The sequence below is a fragment of the Podarcis pityusensis genome, assembly GCF_964106645.2.
Source record: "Podarcis pityusensis genome assembly, chromosome: 4".
Classification (NCBI taxonomy): Eukaryota; Metazoa; Chordata; class Lepidosauria; order Squamata; family Lacertidae; genus Podarcis; species Podarcis pityusensis.
In genome coordinates this window covers 7,375,928-7,397,042 of record NC_138027.1, presented here as the reverse complement: position 1 = coordinate 7,397,042, position 21,115 = coordinate 7,375,928, and the positions used below count along the sequence as shown (strand labels likewise).

The window sequence follows — 21,115 nt, the reverse complement described above, 5'->3', positions numbered from 1 at the left end:
GAAGTACCGGAACGGGTTACTTCCGGGTTTCGGGAGTTGCGCATGCGCAGAAGCACCGAGTCTCAACCAGCACATGCACAGACGTACCGCTGCGGGTTGCGAACGTGCATCCCACACGGATCACGTTCGCAACTCGAGCGTCCACTGTAGTGATTTCAATTGATTTGGTTTAAATCAAATCCACCCTGGTGAGAAGCCACTTCAAAGCTGGCTCCTGACTTCATCCTTAGCCCATGATGCAAGTACAAAAGCGAATGTTGCGTTTTGGACTTCCAGTCTCATTTGGGGAAGTTGCCTTTTGCGGCTCCGGTCTCAGACACTAGCTTACGGCCGACTGGCCTGTAGAGAAGTATTCCAAATGCAGCCCCCACCTCCCGCGACATTGGGGGTGTCCCTGCAAGCGTTTGCAACGACTTACGTGGCTTGGCCAATGGGATTACCAATGTGGAGGTACGTAGCTGTAGGTAGGGGTTCCTTGAGCCCTGTACGTTGGCACCGAGACTGGATGTGCTCCGATGGCAGTGTGTTGAGGGGTGGTCAGCAAAGTGCCTGCAACAGAAAGAGAGGGGGTCAGGCGGCAGGAGGGCACAAAGCGCTGCATCCCGGCCCCTCAAGCAGGTGTCAGAAGCGGATTCTGAACCCAGGGCCCCGGAGGAAGTGGGAGCACGATTTCCCTGGCACGTGCGGCTTGGCTTGGCTGTGATCCCTGCATTGCGGGGGCAGGTTGGGGGTCGAGAATAGATGACCCTGGGCATCCCTTCCCCCTCGACAATCCTACGATTGTATGATTGGCTCTCTGGCACAAATCCCTTGCAAGCGTTCGCACACCTGTGGATTGAGCTCCTGGGAGCTGGTGGAGGGTGGGGTGGGGAGACTGCAGAAGCAGCCGCAGGCCTGTGGGACACAATGGTTTTTCCTCCTGTGGGGCTGGCGGGCGGCTGATCTTGCCCTTCGGGGTCCGACTTGGGGAGTGACGCCCGAGGATGCAGCATGGCACAGATGAAATCCCTGGGCACAGGCCATGCAGAAGATCCGATCCCTTACCTCCGACCATGTGCCAAGTTGCACCCGAGTTGTAACCAAACAAATAGACCTTCACTGGGGGAGGAGGGGGCGGGGCAGGAGCTGGCAGATAAAGGAGGCCATTTTACTTCAGCTTAACCGTCCTGCTGGTCTCAGGCATTTTTGCACAATTAGCGACGGAAATCAGACATAACAAAGTGCGTACATTTCAATGATTTTTTTTTTGATTTTTTTTTTTGCAGAGTGCTGTCCTGCCCGCCCCCAAACTGCCTAGGACCCTCGTACCTACGGGACTGCCTCTCCTGGTATGTCCCACGGAGGACCTTACGGTCTTCAAATAAAAACATCTTGGAGATCCCGGGCCACAGGGAGGGTAGGCTGGCCTCAACCAGAGCCAGGGCTTTTTCGGCCGTGGCCCCGATCTGGTGGAACGCTGTCACAAGAGACTAGGGCCCTGTGGGACTTGACATATTTCCGCAGGGCCTGCAAGACAGAGCTGTTCCACCAGGCCTTTGGCCTAAGCACAGTCCTTTGGTAATTCTCACAGAACTCTAGCCCAATGGTTGCCATTAATTTGATTTTGAATTGATTTTAAAATGAATTGATTTTAGAATTGCAGTGTTCCTTTTATTGTTGTTAGCCGCTCTGAGCCTGGCTTCAGCTGGGGAGGGCTGGATATAAATAAAAATATTATTATTATTATTATTATTATTATTATTATTATTATTATTAGGTTTGCAGGCGATGTTTCAAGAGCTGCCGTTTCCCCGCAAATGGGAAGGGTGCTTTTGAAAGGGTCGCTTGGCTGTCAATTCTTGGCTTCCATCTACTTTAGAGCCCATCTTACCCCCCAGACAGGGTGCTTTCAAAACAGAAACCTGCCTAGCCATCTTTCCATCAGGACAGGGACATCAGGGAGGGTCCTAGCTTTCTCTCTGTTGCACAACGCTGCTCTTTCTGACAGCCGGGAAACTGTGGTGCTGGGTGAACCCTGGCTTGTTCTCCTAGCTGAGGGACTCCGAATGAGCTCTCTGTGCTGCTCATTCCAGCCTGGAAAGACCACCGACGCGGTGGGGCCAATCCCACCTCCTGCCCTGCAAGGCGGCATGTTCTAGCCGATGAACAGAAACTGAGGGTAGCAAGGCAGGCAAGGTCAAACAAGGTCAGTTGGACACTGGAGGTTGAATCCTGACAAGACAGAAGTACTGTTTTTGGGAGACAGGGGGTGGGTGGGTGTGGAGGACTCCCTGGTCCTGAATGGGGTAACTGTGCCCCTGAAGGACCAGGTGCGCAGCCTGGGAGTCATTCTGGACTCACAGCTGTCCATGGAGGCACAGGTCAATTCTGTGTCCAGGGCAGCTGTCAACCAGCACCATCTGGTACGCAGGCTGAGACCCTCCCTGCCCGCAGACTGTCTCCCCAGAGTGGTGCATGCTCTGGTTATCTCCTGCTTTGACTACTGCAATGCGCTTTACGTGGGGCTACCTTTGAAGGTGACCTGGAAACTACAACTAATCCAGAATGCGGCAGCTAGACTGGTGACTGGGGGCGGCCGCCGAGATCACATAACACCGGTCCTGAAAGACCTACATTGGCTCCCAGTACATTTCCAAGCACAATTCAAAGCGTTGGTGCTGACCTTTAAAGCCCTAAATGGCCTTAGCCCAGTAGACCTGAAGGAGCGTCTCCACCCCCATCATTCTGCCCGGACACTGAGGTCCAACTCCAAGGGCCTTCTGGCGGTTCCCTCACTGCGAGAAGCAAAGCTACAGGGAACCAGGCAGAGGGCCTTCTCGGTAGTGGTGCCCGCCCTGTGGAATGCCCTCCCATCACATGTCAAAGAGATAAACAACTACCTGACATTTAGAAGACATCTGAAGCCAGCCCTGTTCAGGGAAGTTTTTAATGTGTGACATTTTAATGTATTTTTAATCTTTGTTGGAAGCCGCCCAGAGTGGCTGGGGAAACCCAGCCAGATGGGCGGGGTACAAATAAATAATAATAATAATAATAATAATAATAATAATAATAATAATTACTACTACTACTACTACTACTACTACTACTACTACTACTGGAGGCATTTATGCAACGGCTGGCCAGCCACCTGTCAGGGATGCTGTAGCTGCAGCATCCTTCACTGACTGATGGGGTCAGCTAGCTAGATGACTTCCACAGTCCCTTCCAACTTTAAAACTCTATGAAGGCACGGCAAGCAAATCAAATAGTGCCAGCAGAGCGAAATGCCTCACTTTGTTGAAACAAAGCGCTTAACAGGAAAGATGACCTGGTGGTGTATTGGGAGAACTTTGGTTTATTACAGTTCCATGCAGGACTGGGGACAAAGCAAGAGGGACTCAGCAGCAGGCATGAAGAAGCTCTTAGAAGGAAGCGGTTCCCGTCAGTGGGGCCTATCTGAATTCTGCACTCGGAAAAGCTAAATCCTGCGAGCCGAATAAATTTTGTAGCAATCAAATGCACTGGCACGGATTCTCCAAATTTTGTATCATCTATTCGACTTTTTAATGGGATCGATTTGTCTTGTCAGCACCCCCCTTTTCAGCCAAACTTGGAGCCCAAAGTGGCAAGCTTTTAATAGGATTGTATGGGGTGAGTTATATAACAGAGTCTTCCAGTTCTGGCAACTGTCCTGGTTCCAGGCTCATCCTTCCAGAAAGAGGGGCAGAAACAGCTGAAATGGGCTTAAGGGCTGGCTGGTGGCAGAGATCCCATTCCATCGAATTAGCAGCCCTTTATAATTTTATCCTTTTTACTAGTCGTGGGGAGACAAGAGGAGTCCAGAAAGTTTAAGTCCAACACCCAACTATTGGAAATCTTATTCTGCCTCCCACTCCAGATTCAGAGGTCTCATGTGGCTGCCAGCCTTCCAATAATATTTTCACAGCCACAAGAAAAGGAACTTTGGGCAGGGTTTTGCTTAGCAGAAAGGCGCGAGGCTCAGAAATCCAAATTCCCCGCAATGTCCTGGTACTGTGGCAGACAGAGACGGATCTGCAAATACAGTTCAGGAGTTGCAAACAGGACAACACAGTCCTGGTTTCATGCAAGCTGTACTGTAGCCTTTGCCCAACGTGGTACTGTGCTGTATGGGAGCTCTAGTCCCACAGGGAGCACGTGGAAGGCGCCACGTTGGCAAAGGCTGCTCTACCGCAAGGGTTAACAGGACACGGTTCATTTCCACTTAGTTCTCACCTGCTGACATTGCCATGGTGGTCCCAGCTACCATCCCCATGGCCACGCCGTTAGTCCTTGGGGCAGCCACGGGAGCTGGATAAATAGCAGACGGGATGCTGTTTGGCTGGACCACGGTGGTGTGGTGGATGACATGAGGCTGTGCCGCATACACTGGCTGTGTATAATATGCTCCCTGTTCAGAAAGGGGGTAGGGGAGGAGAACCACATTTCAGCAGAGGTTGGCTTTTTTAAAAATCAGCAACGATGTGGGACAGACCATCACAACACAGCTGTGTTAGAAATTGAAGTAGGAAAGCTAGAAGCTAAATGGCACCTTAAACCGAGGTTACGGGCGCAATGATTGAATGTCTAAGGTAAAGGTAAAGGGACCCCTGAGCATTAAGTCCAGTCGTGGCTGACTTTGGGGTTGCGGCGCCCATCTCGCTTTACTGGCCAAGGGAGCCGGTGTACAGCTTCCAGGTCACGTGGCCAGCATGACTAAGCCGCTTCTGGCAAACCAGAGCAGCGCACGGAAACGCCGTTTACCTTCCCGCTGGAGCGGTACCTATTTATCTACTTGCACTTTGAGGTGCTTTCAAACTGCTAGGTTGGCAGGAGCAGGGACCGAGCAATGGGAGCTCACTCTGTCGCGGGGATTCGAACCGCAGACCTTCTGATCGGCAAGTCCTAGGCTCTGTGGTTTAACCCACAGCGCCACCCACGTCCCGATGGAATGTCTAGGCGCGCTTTTTTTATAACAAGAATACAGAGCTGAAAATGAATGAACTGCAGCTAAGATATTATGTTCGTTTTTCACACAGTCTAGTTCTTCCCCTGCCCGCCATCCCCTAATCTTCTTAAGAGGGTCTCTTCTCCAGTCTTCAGAGCGTGGCTGGAAGTGGGGAGGCAGAAAAAGGCCCCCCTTTCCTTCCACTATGCAGTTTTAATCTGAAATCCTAGGTGCAGTACCGTGCCCAGAGCTCAGAAATTGCTCGTGCAGTAATGAAATTCCCTGTCGCAAAATGCGCCTGGAACAAGGGGAGCTTCGGACACTGCCACACAGTCCTCAAATCACTTGGCTCATTCAATTGAATTTAATCTGGCTTTCAATTGTATGTCTGTGGGCAGGGCCTGCTGTTTTTAATTTTTGCACATCCATTAGGTTATAGCACCACTGTCTAGCTATACTGTGCATCACACCTACAAGGAGAACATCAAAGACCTTTTCATCTGGTAAAGCAGTTATGCTCCAATTTGTACTGGTATTTCCAAAAGGCATGTAAGCAATCTCTCTGCACACCCCAGACTATGCCATGTCTTAGTGGACGTAGCAGAGCAGCACATCCTTCATTTAGAAAGAGGAAGGACAAAGCAAGTTTGGAATTCCTCTCATCTACTATGTGTTTTGGAAAGTGGTTTGTCTGCCTGTTTTCTTAGGCGTGTGGAAAAGCTTCCTTTTGCCTGAATCTTCCAAAATTCAGCTTTGCTGAATGTCCACAGATTCTAGTGTTATGAGAAAGGGAGAAAACCTACCTCTTTGCATCTTCTCCACACTACAAATAATCTCTATCATGTCCTGAATTACCTTTTTCTATATACTAAAAAGACTCGAGTATTTTAACTGTTCCTCCCAGGGGAGTTGCTCCAACTTCTTCAACGTTTTGGTTGCCCTTTTATGGAACTTTTCCAGCTCTACAATATCCTATGCGATGGAACTGTACACAAGCGTTCCACAACATTCTGATACTGGCATTCTTATTCTCAGTTCCTTTCCCTATGATCCTTACCATGGAATGTGCCTTTTTCAAGGCTGCTGCATTATGGGTTGACATTTTCACTGAGCTACCCCCACCACTCCAGACCTCATTAAGTGTATAAATATGCTGTAAGGATATTTTTTGCCTCAGTGTGCATCACTTCACACCTACTGACACTGAATCCCATTTGAAATTTTAATGCCTGTTTACCCAGTTTGGAGAGAACCTCCTTGTAATTCCTTTCTTTTTTCTTACCACCCTAAACAAATTGGCATCAATAGCAAACTTGGCCACCTCACTGTTCAGACCTAACTTCAGGCCATTCATGAACAACATTAAAAAGCACCAAAAATGATCTTTGAGGAACTCCACTTCTTATATCCCTCCATCACTGCTTCTTATTCTTTAACCAGTTACTGATCCGTAAGACAGTCTACGCTCTTATCCCTTAATTGCTAAGCTTACTAAGGAATCTTTGGTGACAAAACGCCTACTAGATCACCTCTATCTGTATGCTTACTGACACTCTCAAAGAGTGAGCAAGACAGGATTTCGCCTTGCAGAAGCCAGGCTTGTTCTTCTTTGCAAGGCTTGTCCTTCTGCATGCTTAAAGGTAAAGGGGCCCCTGACCATTAGGTCCAGTCACGGACGACGCTGGGGTTGCAGCGCTCATCGCGCTTTACTGGCCAAGGGAACCAGCGTACAGCTTCCGGGTCATGTGGCCAGCATGACTAAGCCGCTTCTGGCGAACCAGAGGAGCTCATGGAAATGCCATTTACCTTCCCGCTGGAGCAGTACCTATTTATATACTTGCACTTTGACATGCTTTCGAACTGCTAGGTCGGCAGGAGCAGGGACTGAGCAATGGGAGCTCATCCCATCGTGGGGATTCGAACTGCCGACCTTCTGATCGGCAAGCCCTAGGCTCTGTGGTTTAACCCACAGTGCCACCCACATCCTTTATCTGCATGCTTAGTAATTTATTCTTAATCATGCATTCCATGAGCTTTCCCACAATATGTTAACCAGCCTGTAATTTCCAGCACTGTCCTCCCTGGACCCCTTTTAAAAACTGGCAATACAGTGCCCACGTTCCAGTCTTCAGCCATAGAGGCTGATGTTAGGGACAAGTTTGTGCGCTTTTGTTAAAAGATAGGCAATTTCACATTCTGAGTCTTCAGTGGATACCATCCAGACCCAGGGATCTGTTCCTTTTCAATTAGTCAATGAGGCCAGGAATCTCATCTCATCTCACAACTATTAGCCTTAGTTGCTGAGGTCTCCCTTTCCTCAGAAAGTTGCTTCAGGTACAGGGATCTCCCCTACACCTTCCACTGTGGAGACAGATGCAAATAATTCATTTGGCTTCTCTGCAGTCTTTCCCTCTTTTAGCACACCTTTGAACCCCCCCCCCCAATGTCATCCAAAAATTCAGCAGCCACCCTAGCTGATTCAGAGGCCTGTTTAAAGGGACAAATTCATAGACGATAAAACTGTCAATGACTACTAGCCATGATGGCTGGGAACTACCTCCAGCACTGAACACTGAGTGCTTGGAATTACAGGTGGGGAGAGGGCTCTTGCCTTAGTTCCTGCTTAAGAGATTCCCAGAAGAGGCATCTGAATGGCCACTGTGACAAATGGATGCTAGACTGGCTGGGTCTCTGTTCAGACCTAACAGCACTCTTCTTATGCTCTTAATGATGGCACCATCATTACAGAATACAGCGGTAGCTCGGGTTACATACGCTTCAGGTTACATACGCTTCAGGTTACAGACTCCGCTAACCCAGAAATAGTACCTCAGGTTAAGAACTTTGCTTCAGGATGAGAACAGAAATCGTGGTCTGGTGGCACGGCAGCAGCAGGAGGCCCCATTAGCTAAAGTGGTGCTTCAGGTTAAGAACAGTTTCAGGTTAAGAACAGACCTCCGGAATGAATTAAGTACTTAACCCGAGGTACCACTGTATCTTCCCAAGGGAGGTCTGCCAAATCGCCGTGTTTTATGCATGACATAGAACGTTCAGATTTTTCCAGCTGAATTAAATTTCGTTTTCTACGCTTAGATTAGGAGAGTTACCAAACAGCGGTCACTTTTAGGCTCTTGTTTTTGTTCTTGCTGTTTGACATCGCCGCGGCTGCCGGTTGTACTCACTTGGGCATACAGGTTCTGCTGCGGATAGGCACTTCGGATGGGGTACATAGCGGTTTGGTAAGGATTTGGAGATGGAGAATATGGGGGAGGTGCGCTGTTGCTCTGGGTGGGAGGGACCTTGTAGGGCGTTCCAGCGGTATACCCTGTTGAGAAACAAAAAGCAAGGCCCGTCAATCGGGGAGGTTAAGCAATTTTCACCAACCACCTGGCTTGTTTCTGGCTTTCTCGGAAAGAGGCAGGTCTCATTCCAAAAAGCCCCAAAAGCAACTGCTGCATCCATAAGAATGCGACTGTTACTGTTCTTAAAAAAAGAGGCCCAAAGCACAAAATGATGTTTCATAGCAATACAGCAGCTAACAAGAGTTAAGCGGACTTGAAAACGTGCCCCAAATTAGCTAAGTGCTGCTTTCCACCCCCCAGGAGGGTGACGAAGGCGTCCAGTTCATGTCCATTATGTGCTCAATTGTGCAAATGCAAAAATTCATCCAAAATCTGATAGTGAGGCGAAAGAACACTGAACTGCAGGAAACAGATGGCAAATACAGTAATTTCCTCCAAGAGGCACATAATTGCCTTCCTTTTCACTGACCTCAGAGTCAGACCCAGCGTTAACAAACCAATTTTGAGATTTCGGGCATGAGAAGCCTCTCAGGCTGGATTAATCCTGCCGCCACGAACACGGGCACTGTTTCCCTGAGCGCAGCTGCACATTGTCAGGGAGGTGCTATTAGCATCCTGGAACGAACTGAGTGGGCTATTCCAAGACAGAGGTATTTAACAAAGCATCTGTTGCAGTGTGTGCCATCAGCGGCATAATTAGAACACAAGGCAAAAACCACTTAGGAACCCAGAGTGGGTGCCACTGCTATTTCTCCGCACGGCATGGGGCTTATACGGAGGTTAACACAACAAAGGCCAAATAATGGTATATTGAGTGGCAGAAACAGGGGCAGGATCAGAACCTCGGTGATTACTAGGCTTGCAAGTGGGATTTTGTGCAACTCCACATGCAGCCAGGACTCGAGTAGAGCACTTGGGCATTGAGCTTTCAGCATTTTTTTTTTTTAGTACAATGACTACTGCAACGTATTTACTAGGATCCAAAGACTGCTTAGGCTAACAATGGGAGCTTGTGCTAGCCCAGGTGCAATGTTTGGCTTCTTCCTCCTATCTCCCCGCTTGCCCCGTAGGCTCCATGCTATATCACAAACTAGTTTCAAATCTCCTCCTCCCTTCACAGTTTGAAGGGCATTTGGTGAGCAGCATGGGATGAAAAAACCAACTCTCCAGGCTCAGAGAAAGAGCTTCGTGTTTCTTGGGATCCTGGCTTGTGCCTGAGCTGCACAGCTTCTCTCCTGAGTCCACCCTCATCCCCACCCCCCACAAAAAATTGTGGGATGTGAAACACAAGAGCAGTCAAGTACAACATTCCTAGAGTGAACATGTTTACACTTGGGGAATGTTTGTCCAGCCAGTAGGTAAACTTCCTGTTTCCTTCTGGGCTGGGACAGACTTCCTCTGCATGTGACTAGAAGTGGGCGTGGCCTCACCTGTGCAGGTAACGACAAAAGCACAGGGCAGGGCAGACATCTCTCTCTCTTTTGACTACATGCATCGAAGAAGCAACCTCTGCTTAGCCAAAGATGCTCTCTTGTCTCTAGCCAAGAGAGGACAAAGGGACTGTCTTCTTATGAGATAGTTTCTAGGTATATGTTACTTTTCTAAGCTAAGTCTGCCTTCTGGGATCCTATTGTGAACAGAATGGTATGTGAGTAAACCTTTTTATACTTTTATAGAAGACTGTGTCGTGTCTTATCTTTTATGAGGGAATAAGGGGAAAATACCAGAACAGTTATTATAGAGGCTTTAGCGAGCCTCAGCAAACACATCCGCTGCAAGTTTAAAAGGGGGAATGTTACTCTGCTAAATTGCGAACTTGTTAACACAAGTTGGAAAAGGATATAATCAGACAATATATCCTCTCCTGTATCCCTGAACATTCCCACAAAAATGGGGGGAACCTTTGGCCCAGATATTGCCGAACTACCATTCCTGCTATTTTATTTATCGTAAGTATTTCCACACCACTCTTCAGTCACATTCCTGGGACAGGTATTTGCCAACCTACTGGAATCCCAGGATGAGGAGAGAGGTGAGTCCTCAAACTTGCTAGAAGTTAACGATTCTCTTTCATTCCACTTATTCCGCAATGAAACCAAATCAAGATGTAGGCTACCGTATTCTGAATTTCAAATAATAAAAAATAATAATAGCAATTTATTATTTATACCCTGCCCATCTGGCTGGGTTTTCCCAGCCACTCTGGCGGCTTCCAACATAATATTAAAATACAATAGTCTATTAAACATTAAAAGCTTCCCTAAACAGGGCTGCCTTCAGGTGTCTTCTAAAAGTCTGGTAGCTGTTTTCCTCTTTGACATCTGGTGGGAGGGCATTCCACAGGGTGGGTGCCACTACCGAGAAGACCCTCTGCCTGGTTCCCTGTAAATTGGTTTCTCGCAGCAAGGGAACTGCCAGAAGGCCCTCAGCGCTGGACCTCAGTGTCCGGGCAGAACAATGGGGGTAGATATGCTCCTACAGGTCTACTGGACCGAGGCCGTTCAAACCACACACATTCACCAACCACCACCCCCATTCATAATTTCAACCCATGCAATGCAGACCACAAGGAGAGAGAAGGCACATTGTTCCACTGCTTCCATTTTCACAGCGCTGGTTTATTTCTTTTGTCGTTTTTTATTATTGCACTCTGCACTGATGGAAGCAAATGCACTGGAGGGGAGGGGGGGTTTTCTAAATAAATAAATATTGCAAGGGCTGCTCCAGGTGGTCTGGGGCATGTGAGCGCAGGCCAGCTAGCAGAGGCATCTGACATGATGTTTTCTTCCAGGTACAACATGCATGCCACCCAATGTTATTATTTGAGGACTCGGGTTTTGTCGGCGGCAGACTCTGCGTGATTAAAAACAGGCACCCTTCCAACACTTATGTTTCCAGGCACACAGACTTGGCAGGAGGAGGCTGCAAGCAGAGTCATTAATTGGTCTGCCTTAGCCTGTAAGCAAAGCAAACACACAGCACCTTATTCCCTCCTTCACATCTGAAATTAACAGGAGCTCCTTTTAGACAAAGGACTCGGCTTTAAGCAGCCACACCTGCTGAACAGGGTCAAAGTGGCAGGGGAGAATTCAAAGCAAGCTGAGCAAGTAGGGAAGGGAGATCTCTGAACTCCTTGCAGAGACTAGGCTGTCCTGTATCACCAAAGGTCACCTTAGCCTAGCAGAGATTTCTCTGATAGCTTTGTATGCACCTCTGCTCTCTCTACAGGCCCATTTGCATTATTGACAGAAGCCTTGCATCTGCTCGGCTCCTATTAAAAACAGAGCAAGGACTTGCTCTTTGCAAACATGCAGAAAAATAGAAAGCGGCAACCTTGCCTGAAAAGAGCAATCTGGGACGTCAACACAAAACCGCAGGAAGGTTGCCTCGTAGAGGATAATTAGCAAACAATGGGTTTTTAGGGGTGGGTGCGGGAGAAAGACCGCTTAAGGTTGCATTTGTCAACCAAATATCCAAGCATAGCTAAAAAGCTATCTGGATGGGAGCCAGTTTAGGCTTATCAGGTTGGTAATAAAAAAATGTAGTATAAACACCAACAATTGGGAAACACTGGCCTGCGGGCGCTCCAATTGGAGAACAGCCTTTTCCAAAGGTGTCATGGGCTTTGAAGACACTCAAACTCAGGATGCAAGGGAGAAATGTGCAAAGAGGAAGGCACGCTTGGCAAATCCACATCATGATCAACTCCCGCCCGGAAACCAATGTCCCCACTGTGGAAGGACATGTGGATCCAGAACTGGCCTCCACAGTCACTTACGTACTCATTGTTAAAACCGTGTTTATGGAAGACAATCTGTGATCACAGAAGAAGAAGAAGAAGAAGAAGAAGAAGAACATCAATCTAGCTCCAAGACCACTATCGTCTGGCAACCCTAAACTGAACGTGCAACGCCTGCAAAACAGAATCCATGTTGCATTCTTCACAGGACTGAGCGCCACATGGATCTCGCCACAGGCAAACCATTCTGGGGTCTGAATCACAGCAATACTGTGTTGTAAAAATTTGGGTTGCCCTCACACCGCAGACACAGAAACAGAACAATCCTGAAGCCATTTTGACTCTCCCAAAATGACCTCAAATATTCTTCTGCAAGAGGAGGAAGGAGATGGGGAAAGCTTTCCAGTTGTCTTTTCACTTGCAAATCCAGTTAATAAACTGCCTGGAATGTAGGGGCCAAATCCAGCCTGGCAAGTTTCTCTTAAGCTAAGCAGTCTATCAATAAGTGTAAGTTTGTAAATAAGGGATTCTGGAACCAAAGTATTTACCTTCTCAAATGAATGGCCAGGCTGCACAGTTAATGCAATCAGGTACCTTGACAGACTGAGGGACGCGGGTGGCGCTGTGGGTTAAACCACAGAGCCTAGGACTTGCCAATCAGAAGGTCGGCGGTTCGAATCCCCGCGACAGGGTGGTCCCTGCTCCTGCCAACCTAGCAGTTCGAAAGCACCTCAGAGTGCAAGTAGATAAGTAGATAAATAGGTCCCGCTCCGGCGGTAAGGTAAACAGCATTTCCGTACGCTGCTCTGGTTTGCCAGAAGCGGCTTAGTCATGCTGGGCACATGACCCAGAAGCTGTACGCCGGCTCCCTCGGCCAATAAAGCGAGATGAGTGCTGCAACCCCAGAGTCGGCCACGACTGGACCTAATGCTCAGGGGTCCCTTTGCCTTTACAGACAGGAGAGAAGCAACACTCTCAAAGGAGACCACCTCCTTCTGTGATGTATGCTGGGTGCTTTTTGGGTGGTCTCTGGCTAAGGGGTTGGGCAAATTCAAAGTCTTTAAAGGTTCCTGCACACTTTGTTCTTGGTCTCTCTTGCAAGGAGGGGAGGCAGCTCTCTTGCAACGGAAAAATAAAGATTGGCTTTTGCTTTTCTCTGGATCCCGCTTCCATCCATTCATCTCTGACCGATCATGGACTTAGGGGACTCAGTCCCTTGGGGAGGTGGGCAGCAAAAGCCAAACCCCAATTTTTCTACATCAACTGAAAGCTGCCTTCCAGTTTAAAGCCAGAATCTCACAAATCTCTCAGACCAGAACTCCCAGAAACATCCTCCTCTGCACTGTACCAAATAACCATGACCAACAGACACACGGACGCAACTCCCCAGAGGAACAGAAGCACACCTCGCTTGGACCACCGTCAACCCACAGCTTAAAAACCCAGAGGGAGTGCAAGCACGTCCGTTTTCAAAATGACAGTGCACTGCACAGGCTTACAGAAAAGCAGATAAAACTACAAGCTACCGAGATGAGTCTTGCCACAGAGGCACTGTGTGCCTTCTACCCTACAAATCTCTGGGAACGAGCCAAAATCTCTATGTGTATGCAGCTACCAACCCAAAGACGACAAACTATTTAAGAGAACTTCAGCCGGTACAAAATGATACAGCAAATCTTTGGGTGGGTTGAGCAGCTGAATTAAAAACAATAAGATCTCATATATATATATATATGTATATATGGAGTTCATAAATGTACCAACCAAGCCGATACATAGATGTGTGGACCACATGTCTGGAGCAGCACTGGAGGACCGCCCTGAAACCATTTTGACACCCAAACTGACCAAATGTTTTCTCTGCAAGGAGGGAGGAGGTGGAGGAGCCTCCCCATTGTTTTTTTGTTCCCAAATCCTGTCTTAAGGGTATGTCTGTGTATGAATAGGGTGAGCCTGTGACCTGACTCAGGAACTAAGTATTTGTCATTACAAAAGACTGGCCAGGCTCCCCAGGGTATCCAATCAAGTAACCATTAACAGGTAACTTGCCACACAGGAGATAAACAACACACTCAGATTTCTGTTGTAGACCACCTCTTCTGTGATGTAGGTATGATGTATCTGGGGTGGTGGTCTTGGGCTACACCCCTTCTGTGATGTATGTATGGTGTTTCTGGGGGTGGTCTTGGACTCCAAGGCGGACAATTAAAAATGTCTATATAAGGGCGGATACACCTTGGTTCGGGGTCTTCCTCCTCCTGAGTGTGAAGGGGACACCCTGTTGCAACAGTTCAATAAAGATCAGGCTTATGAGCTGCTTTGCTTCTCAATAATCTCTGGCAGGCCTCTGTTATTTTCTCCTACCGATGGAGAACCTGCAAAGGACTCTATAAGGGCTCTTGTGTCCCCCATAAGGGAATAAGGGCAGATTTATGTTTATTACACAGCCTGGGCTACATTAGCTAAGCCCTGAAGCACTTGCAAAAGTTGTTGTGTCCTGGGCTCTCTTCTGCACAGTGGTAATGAAGGCTTTATGTAGTGGTGGGGAACCTGTGGACTCCCAGAAATTATTCAACTAACCTAACAATGGCTGTGACAGATGGAAGCTGGAGTCCAGCAACGTGAGGACTGCCCCCTCTCGGCCTTAATGTGCCGGGCTCCACTCACCCCTTATGGCCCCTCAAAGTGAATGAAATTTCTGTTTTTATGCACATAGCTGAGACTGTGAGGGCCCACAGACCCTCAGAGGCTGTTCATCATTACCCTTCTTGGTGACTTGCCAAAGGCAAAAAGTATTCTGTAAAACAGCGCAAGGAGTTTTTACAACAACTGACTTCCAATCTAAAAAACAATCTAAAAGCACACACACCTGAAAATCCTTAATAAAAACTATTAAAAAACCAAACCAAACCGGTTTTCTGTCTCCAAAATGGGAGGAGGTGGCTTGATAACTGTACAGTGGTACCCCGGGTTACAAACACTTCAGTTTAAAGACTCCGCTAACCCAGAAATAGTCCCTCGAGTTAAGAACTTTGCCCCAGGATGAGAATAGAAATCGCCCGACGGCAGTGGGAGGCCCCATTAGCTAAAGTGGTGCTTCAGGTTAAGAACAGTTTCAGGTTAAGAAGGGACCTCCGGAACAAATTAAGTTCATAACCCGAGGTACCACTGTAATGTGTTTTCTGATTGTAGCATGCTGTGACCTGGGAGCCCTTGCTAGGTCTCAGGCTTGAGCCCTGAAAACTGCTCTTGACCTGGCAACTCTAATTGCAAAAATAATAATAATGACGATAATAATAATAATGATAATAATAGAAATAATAAATGCAAAGCAGGCAATACAACCCCCTCCCAAATCAAGAAAGAAACACAGACATACACACAGAGAGAGAAAGAGAGAAAGAAAAACACCAGGAAAAAAAATCCCCAGAAGTATAAAGTTCTATTTACTGAATGCTGCTGATGAAGCTTGGTAAGTTCTGTTCTCGGTCCCAGTGTCCACTGGGAGGTGAAAGGTACCCTCAGTGGCACAAGAGGATGATGTCTGAGGCCAGGCCTGTTTCATCAGAAGTGTCGCTTGAGTGAAGACAGAAGAGAAGATGTTACAAATGGGACAAACAGCGAGGGGGCAAACACAATGATGAAGGCGCAAGCATCCATTGTAAAAAAAACGAAACCCCAAAACCACTTTTTCGTGAAGTTCAGCCATCCCCTTCGCTGCGGCGACATAAGGCATATAAAGGGACAGCCAAACCTGTTCTGAGAGATTGGTTCGAAATTATTTTATCTTACACAGCAGGTGATTGTTATAAGCAGTTGCCTGGGGCATCAATTAAAGGTTGCGGCTGATTTGGGGCTGTCTAGGAAGTGGGGATCTGAAACTGGGACGCAGGGGGTATTTTGCTGGCTCAAATTGCCTAATTGCCTGTGGTGGGAGGAGGGAGATACAGAATATTTTGCAAAAGTGGACACTGAGAAAAGGAAGAGATGGTTGGGCAGGTGAGTTACTTCCTCGCCCACCTTCACGCTATTCTTCTCCTCCGCACTTGCAGCCCCCCACTTCTCTCGCTCTCTTTTTCTCCGCTTCTATCCATCACGAGAATTCCTATCCTGACATGGAGGGGGCCCATCCATCGCCTCTCCTGCAGCCACTGGGAACACAGAGAAGGAGAAGCAGCAAGGCCTACGGCGTGATGGTGCCAGTTTTGGGTGCTGGCATCTCCGCTGAAAGCACAGGTGAGCAACCTGTGGTCCCCGGGATATATGTGATAGGAATTTCGAGGTCTTAGATATATGTTAAATGTTCATAAGTGTACCAACCAAGCACGTACATAGATCAGCACAGGAAGACCGACCTGAAGCCATTTTTGATTCCCAAACTGACCAAATGTTTTCTCTGCAAGGTCAAAGGAAAATGGAAAAGACTCCCCATTGCCTTTTCCTTCACAAATCCTGTCTTAAGGGCACATTTAAGATATGAATAGGGTGGGAGCCTGTGACCTGACTCAGGAACTAAGTATTTATCATTACACAAGACTGGCCAGGCTCCCCAGGCAATCCAATCAAGTGACCATTAAAAAGGTAACCTGGCAGACAAAGCACTCAGATTTCTGCTGTAGACCGCCCTTTCTGTGATGTAGGTATAATGTATCTAGGGGTGGTGGTCTTGAGCTACAACCCTTCTGTGATGTATGTATGATGTTTTTGGGGGTGGTCTTGGGCTCCAGGGTGGGCAATTTCAAAAGTCTATATAAGGGCTTGTGCACCATTGTTCTGGGTTCCTCCTCCCTCCTGTGTGTGGTGAGTGATGACCCTGTTGCAGCAGATCAATAAAGATCAGGCTTACTAGCTGCTTTGCTTCTCAATATTCTCTGGTTGGCCTCTGTTATTTTCTCCTACCAATAGGGAACCTATGTAAGGACTCTATATGGGTTCTTGGATACCCCATAAGGGAAAAGGGCAGATTTTTGTTTACAACATATACAGGCCGCCCTTGGCCCAATCTCACGAGGGTGGCAATGTGGGGGAAGGTGGTAGTGGAAGGGAGGAAGGAGAGCAGAAAGAGAGGAGGAAGAGGAGACAGAGGGGGCAGAAAGAAAAAGAGATGCCTCATCCACTTTTGACTCCAGTCTGGCCCCTCCTACTATGTGTGTCCCCACCCCTCACCAACAGGGGGGGGAAATGTGGTCCACTTCTGGCTTGAAGCATAGATGGGCCAATGGTATGATTTTGCAAAAGGAAACTTCATACTCGGCATAAGAATATTTATCAATGTCATGGTCGGAAATGGGTGAATAACGCAACAGCGAAGCACCATATTTTTCGCTCTATAAGACGCACCAGACCATAAGACATACCTAGTTTTTGGAAGAGGAAAACAAGGGGGAAAAAATCTGAATCCCAGAAGCCAGGCTGTCCTGGCTTATGGGATAGCTGTGCGCAGCCTCTCCTGGGCAGCGGGATGAAGGCTCCCCTTGCCCGGGAGAGGCTGCGCGTGGCTAAGCAAGAAGCCAGGACAGCCAGCGGGATCGCAGCGCAGCAATCCCACTGGCTGTCCTGGCTTATGAGAGAGGCTTATGGGAGAGGCTGCGCCCGGCTAAAGCTCCCCCAAGAGCCGCGCTCCCTTTAAAGAGCGTGCAGAGTATGTGCCAACCCTTCTCCCTCCTCAGGGAAAAGCCCCCAAGAGCTCCACACGGCTCTTTAAAGGGAGCGCTGAGCAGAACCTCCCGCCTGCATTCGCTCCATAAGACGCACACACATTCCCCCTTACTTTTTAGGAGGGGGAAATTGCGTCTTATAGAGCGAAAAATACAGTAGCCATTTTACAGAAACAACCAAGCAGCACCCGTAAAGCGATGTTCAGCAACGCCCCCGCCCCCCGATCCTTCTCATTGCCTCTCTTCTCCTATCTTTCTAAACTGCTACTTGAACGATGGCGCGTCCATCCCCTTTGAAGCCATAATGGACAGTGCGATTCTGGGAAAATGCCCTACTTATTTCTACATACCTCCTCCCACCCTGCTGTGTTCCCCAACAGTAGTGGATTCGCTAATGGTCTGCGCTTTTCACTATGGGCAGTTTTGTGCCGGTGGGGAGATGCAACAGGGGTGCGAGAAACAGGAGGTTAGAGACAAGGCGGGCAGCTCTGAGAAGGTGGGCTCACAAGACGTGGAAGGGAGCGCTCCTTCGTTCACTGAGGCAGACGTAAGTGAAAGCTGGCTTTTCACAGGTTTGATCTCTATTGTCGGCAAAGCTTTTTGAGCTCTTCTCAAGGCCGTGCTTGCACACAGACGGAGGGGAAAATATAGTGGGGGAAAGGTATGGCTCTGGCTTCTGAGAATCTTGAAACAGGCTAATAACTGAGCGCCTTTCTGAAACGTTAGTGTTTTGCAGTGAACGTGAACTTAGCTCAGATGCTGCTCCTGAGCGATGTGCCTACGGAGGGGTATAATAATATAATAATAATAATAAATTTTATTTATATCCCACCCTCCCCAGCCAAAGCCAGGCTCAGGGCGGCTAACAACAATCAAATAATCAAACAATCAAATAATCCAACATTCTAAAACATTTCATTATAAAAATTAATTAAAATCAAATTAATGGCAACCGTTAAGCAAAGTTCTGTGCAGGCTGCCAGAGGAGGGAGTCAGGCTGGGCCCTGACCAAAGGCCTGGTGGAACAACTCTGTCTTGCAGGCCTTGCGGAAAGATGTCAGGTCCCGCAGGGCCCTAGTCTCTTGTGACAGAGCGTTCCACCAGATTGGAGCCGCAGCCGAGAAAGCCCTGGCTCTAGTTGAGGCCAGCCTAACCTCTCTGAGGCCTGGGACCTTCAGGATGTTTTTATTTGCAGACCGTAGGTTCCTCTGTGGGGCATACCAGGAGAGGCGGTCCCGTAGGTACGAGGGTCCTAGGCCGTATAGGGCTTTAAAGGTTAAAACCAGCACCTTAAACCTGATCCTGTACTCCACCGGGAGCCAGTGCAGCTGGTATAGTACCGGATGAATGTGATCTCGCAGCGAAGACCCCATAAGGAGTCTCGCCGCGGCATTCTGCACCCGCTGGAGTTTCTGGGTCAGTCTCAAGGGCAGCCCCACGTAGAGCGAGTTACAATAATCCAGTCTGGAGGTGACCGTCGCGTGGATCACAGTGGCATTTTCCCAGCACAGGGTGTCTGGGAAATGCAACCCTTCTCGCTGAAAGCGCATCCATCAGTATTGTGATTGTGGTCAGGATGTTGCTTGTGCAAATGCCACCTTTTTGTTGCCATTGCATATAATGTTCTCCTTGGCTGTAGGCTTCCCTGGAGTGCAATTCAAGCACTGGTGTATTCATCCACTAGGGTGTGTGCGTGTTTTGTTTTCAATTTTCTGACTGGCTGTGCTGTCCTTTCATGCACAAAGCAAAGACTCCAATGCCCTCCCAGCCTTGTTTTCAGCCAGCTATTATCGGCAAAACGACCTCCCATACACTGAAGAACGCGAGGGGCAAAACCTTGAGCTCTTGCTTCAGGACTGTGGTTTGATCATGCAGTTTGCATGCCCATCATTTCATGACTGGCTGCTCAGCTGAGCCCGCTGGAAAGGATGGCATCTGAGGCGACGTGTAAATCCTATGCGTCTCCTACGTATATCTACTGGGATTGCCCGTTCGCAAATGGAAGTTATCGCTTGCTTTTGCAGCGATCGGGCAACAAACGTGCATGTGTGAAGCTGCCCTTTGTGAACAGCAGTCATCAGAAATATTCATTGCATTTCATTCTACTTTTTCTATTTCCTTCCAGCTTTGTGGGGTTTCTTTGCATGGCTTGCAAAGAATAAAAATGAATGAAACATCAAAAATAAAATTCTGCCCCACCCGTTAAATCCTACCTTGAAACTGAGAAGAGTAGTAATAAAACAAATGATCCATCAAATGCTCAGCACATTTTAAAAAAAGATGTTTCAACCTCGCACTCTGTCATTAAAGTGAATCTCATAGGCTCTCCACGGAGGGTATTTCACAAATGGGAAGGGGCCACCAGAGAGAAGGCCCTATCCCATACCACCTGATTTCAGAAGGTGGGGGGGGTACCTGGAGAAGGTCCAGAGAAGGTGCTTCTTTTAGGGGAAGGTAGTAGTTCGCATTGCAAGGCTGGTGCTGTGGGTTAAACCACAGAGCCTAGGGCTTGCTGATCAGAAGGACGGTGGTTCGAATCCCCGTGACGGGGTGAGCTCCCGTTGCTCGGTCCCTGCTCCTGCCAACCTAGCAGTTCGAAAGCACCCCAAAAAGTGCAAGTAGATAAATAGTTACTGCTCCAGCGGGAAGGTAAACAGCGTTTCCGTGTGCTGCTCTGGTTTGCCAGAAGAGGCTTAGTCATGCTGGCCACATGATCCGGAAGCTGTACGCCGGCTCCCTCGGCCAATAAAGCGAGATGAGCGCCGCAACCCCAGAGTCGGCCATGACTGGACCTACTGGTCAGGGGTACCTTTACTTTTAGTAGTTTGCATCAAGCAGGGAAGGGAAACATTAAGAGTATAGGAAATGCAGCCGCAGAGTATAGCATAGCAGAAAGTGGCCGAGTTTCATTTACTTACTTGTCTGAATTCCTAGCACTTTCCAGCAGCCAACTGCTAGCATGACTGCACATTCAGACATGCAGGAGAAAATAGCCCCTTTTGATAGAATGGGCCGCATTAACAGATCTTGCTGTGAAGCAGGTTCCTGGCAGAGTGAGGCTCCCCAGCAAGAGCCTCTCTCCACCACGGTGCCCCTGAAATTTGCCACAAAGCTAAGTGCGAAGGGTCTCCCTCCGAGGAAGAATACCCTCACTCCCACTGGCCTTTACAGTAACTTCAGGCGAGAAGGTAACATCTTCATCTTCACTTTGCAGGGCTCACCACAGTGGCCAAATTATTCCCTCCTAAACAGTCCCTCCTCTCTGGCCAACCCCTTTGTCCCCTTAGCCAGGGATGATGGGACCTGTGGCCCTCCGGACGCTGCCAGATTCCAGCTCCTATCAGAGTGGCTAGGGATGATGGGAGTTGTAGTCCAACAACATTTTTATTTTGTATTTTATTCCGTGAACCGCCCTGAGATCTTTGGATGCAGGGCGATGTATAAATTTAACAGATAAATAAACACATGG

The 21,115-nt window shown here is 48.3% G+C and overlaps 1 protein-coding gene across 5 annotated transcripts in view; it reads right to left on the bottom strand.

The window, feature by feature from the left end:
- The window catches only part of FAM168A (family with sequence similarity 168 member A), a 177,660-nt gene that overhangs the window by 8,542 nt on the left and 148,003 nt on the right, over window positions 1-21,115 (bottom strand). For 2 of the 5 annotated variants that reach the window (XM_081002410.1, XM_081002411.1), the window contains exons 5-9: window positions 15,440-15,565; window positions 8,131-8,273; window positions 4,237-4,411; window positions 1,045-1,125; window positions 419-549 (exon numbers count right to left, since the gene is read on the bottom strand). In XM_081002410.1, coding sequence (XP_080858536.1) covers window positions 437-549; window positions 1,045-1,125; window positions 4,237-4,411; window positions 8,131-8,273; window positions 15,440-15,565 — 638 coding nt within the window. In that variant the 3' untranslated portion in view covers window positions 419-436. The remainder of the gene's footprint in view (window positions 1-418; window positions 550-1,044; window positions 1,126-4,236; window positions 4,412-8,130; window positions 8,274-15,439; window positions 15,566-21,115) is intronic. The other 3 variants (XM_081002413.1, XM_081002412.1, XM_081002414.1) reach the window with 3 other exon arrangements.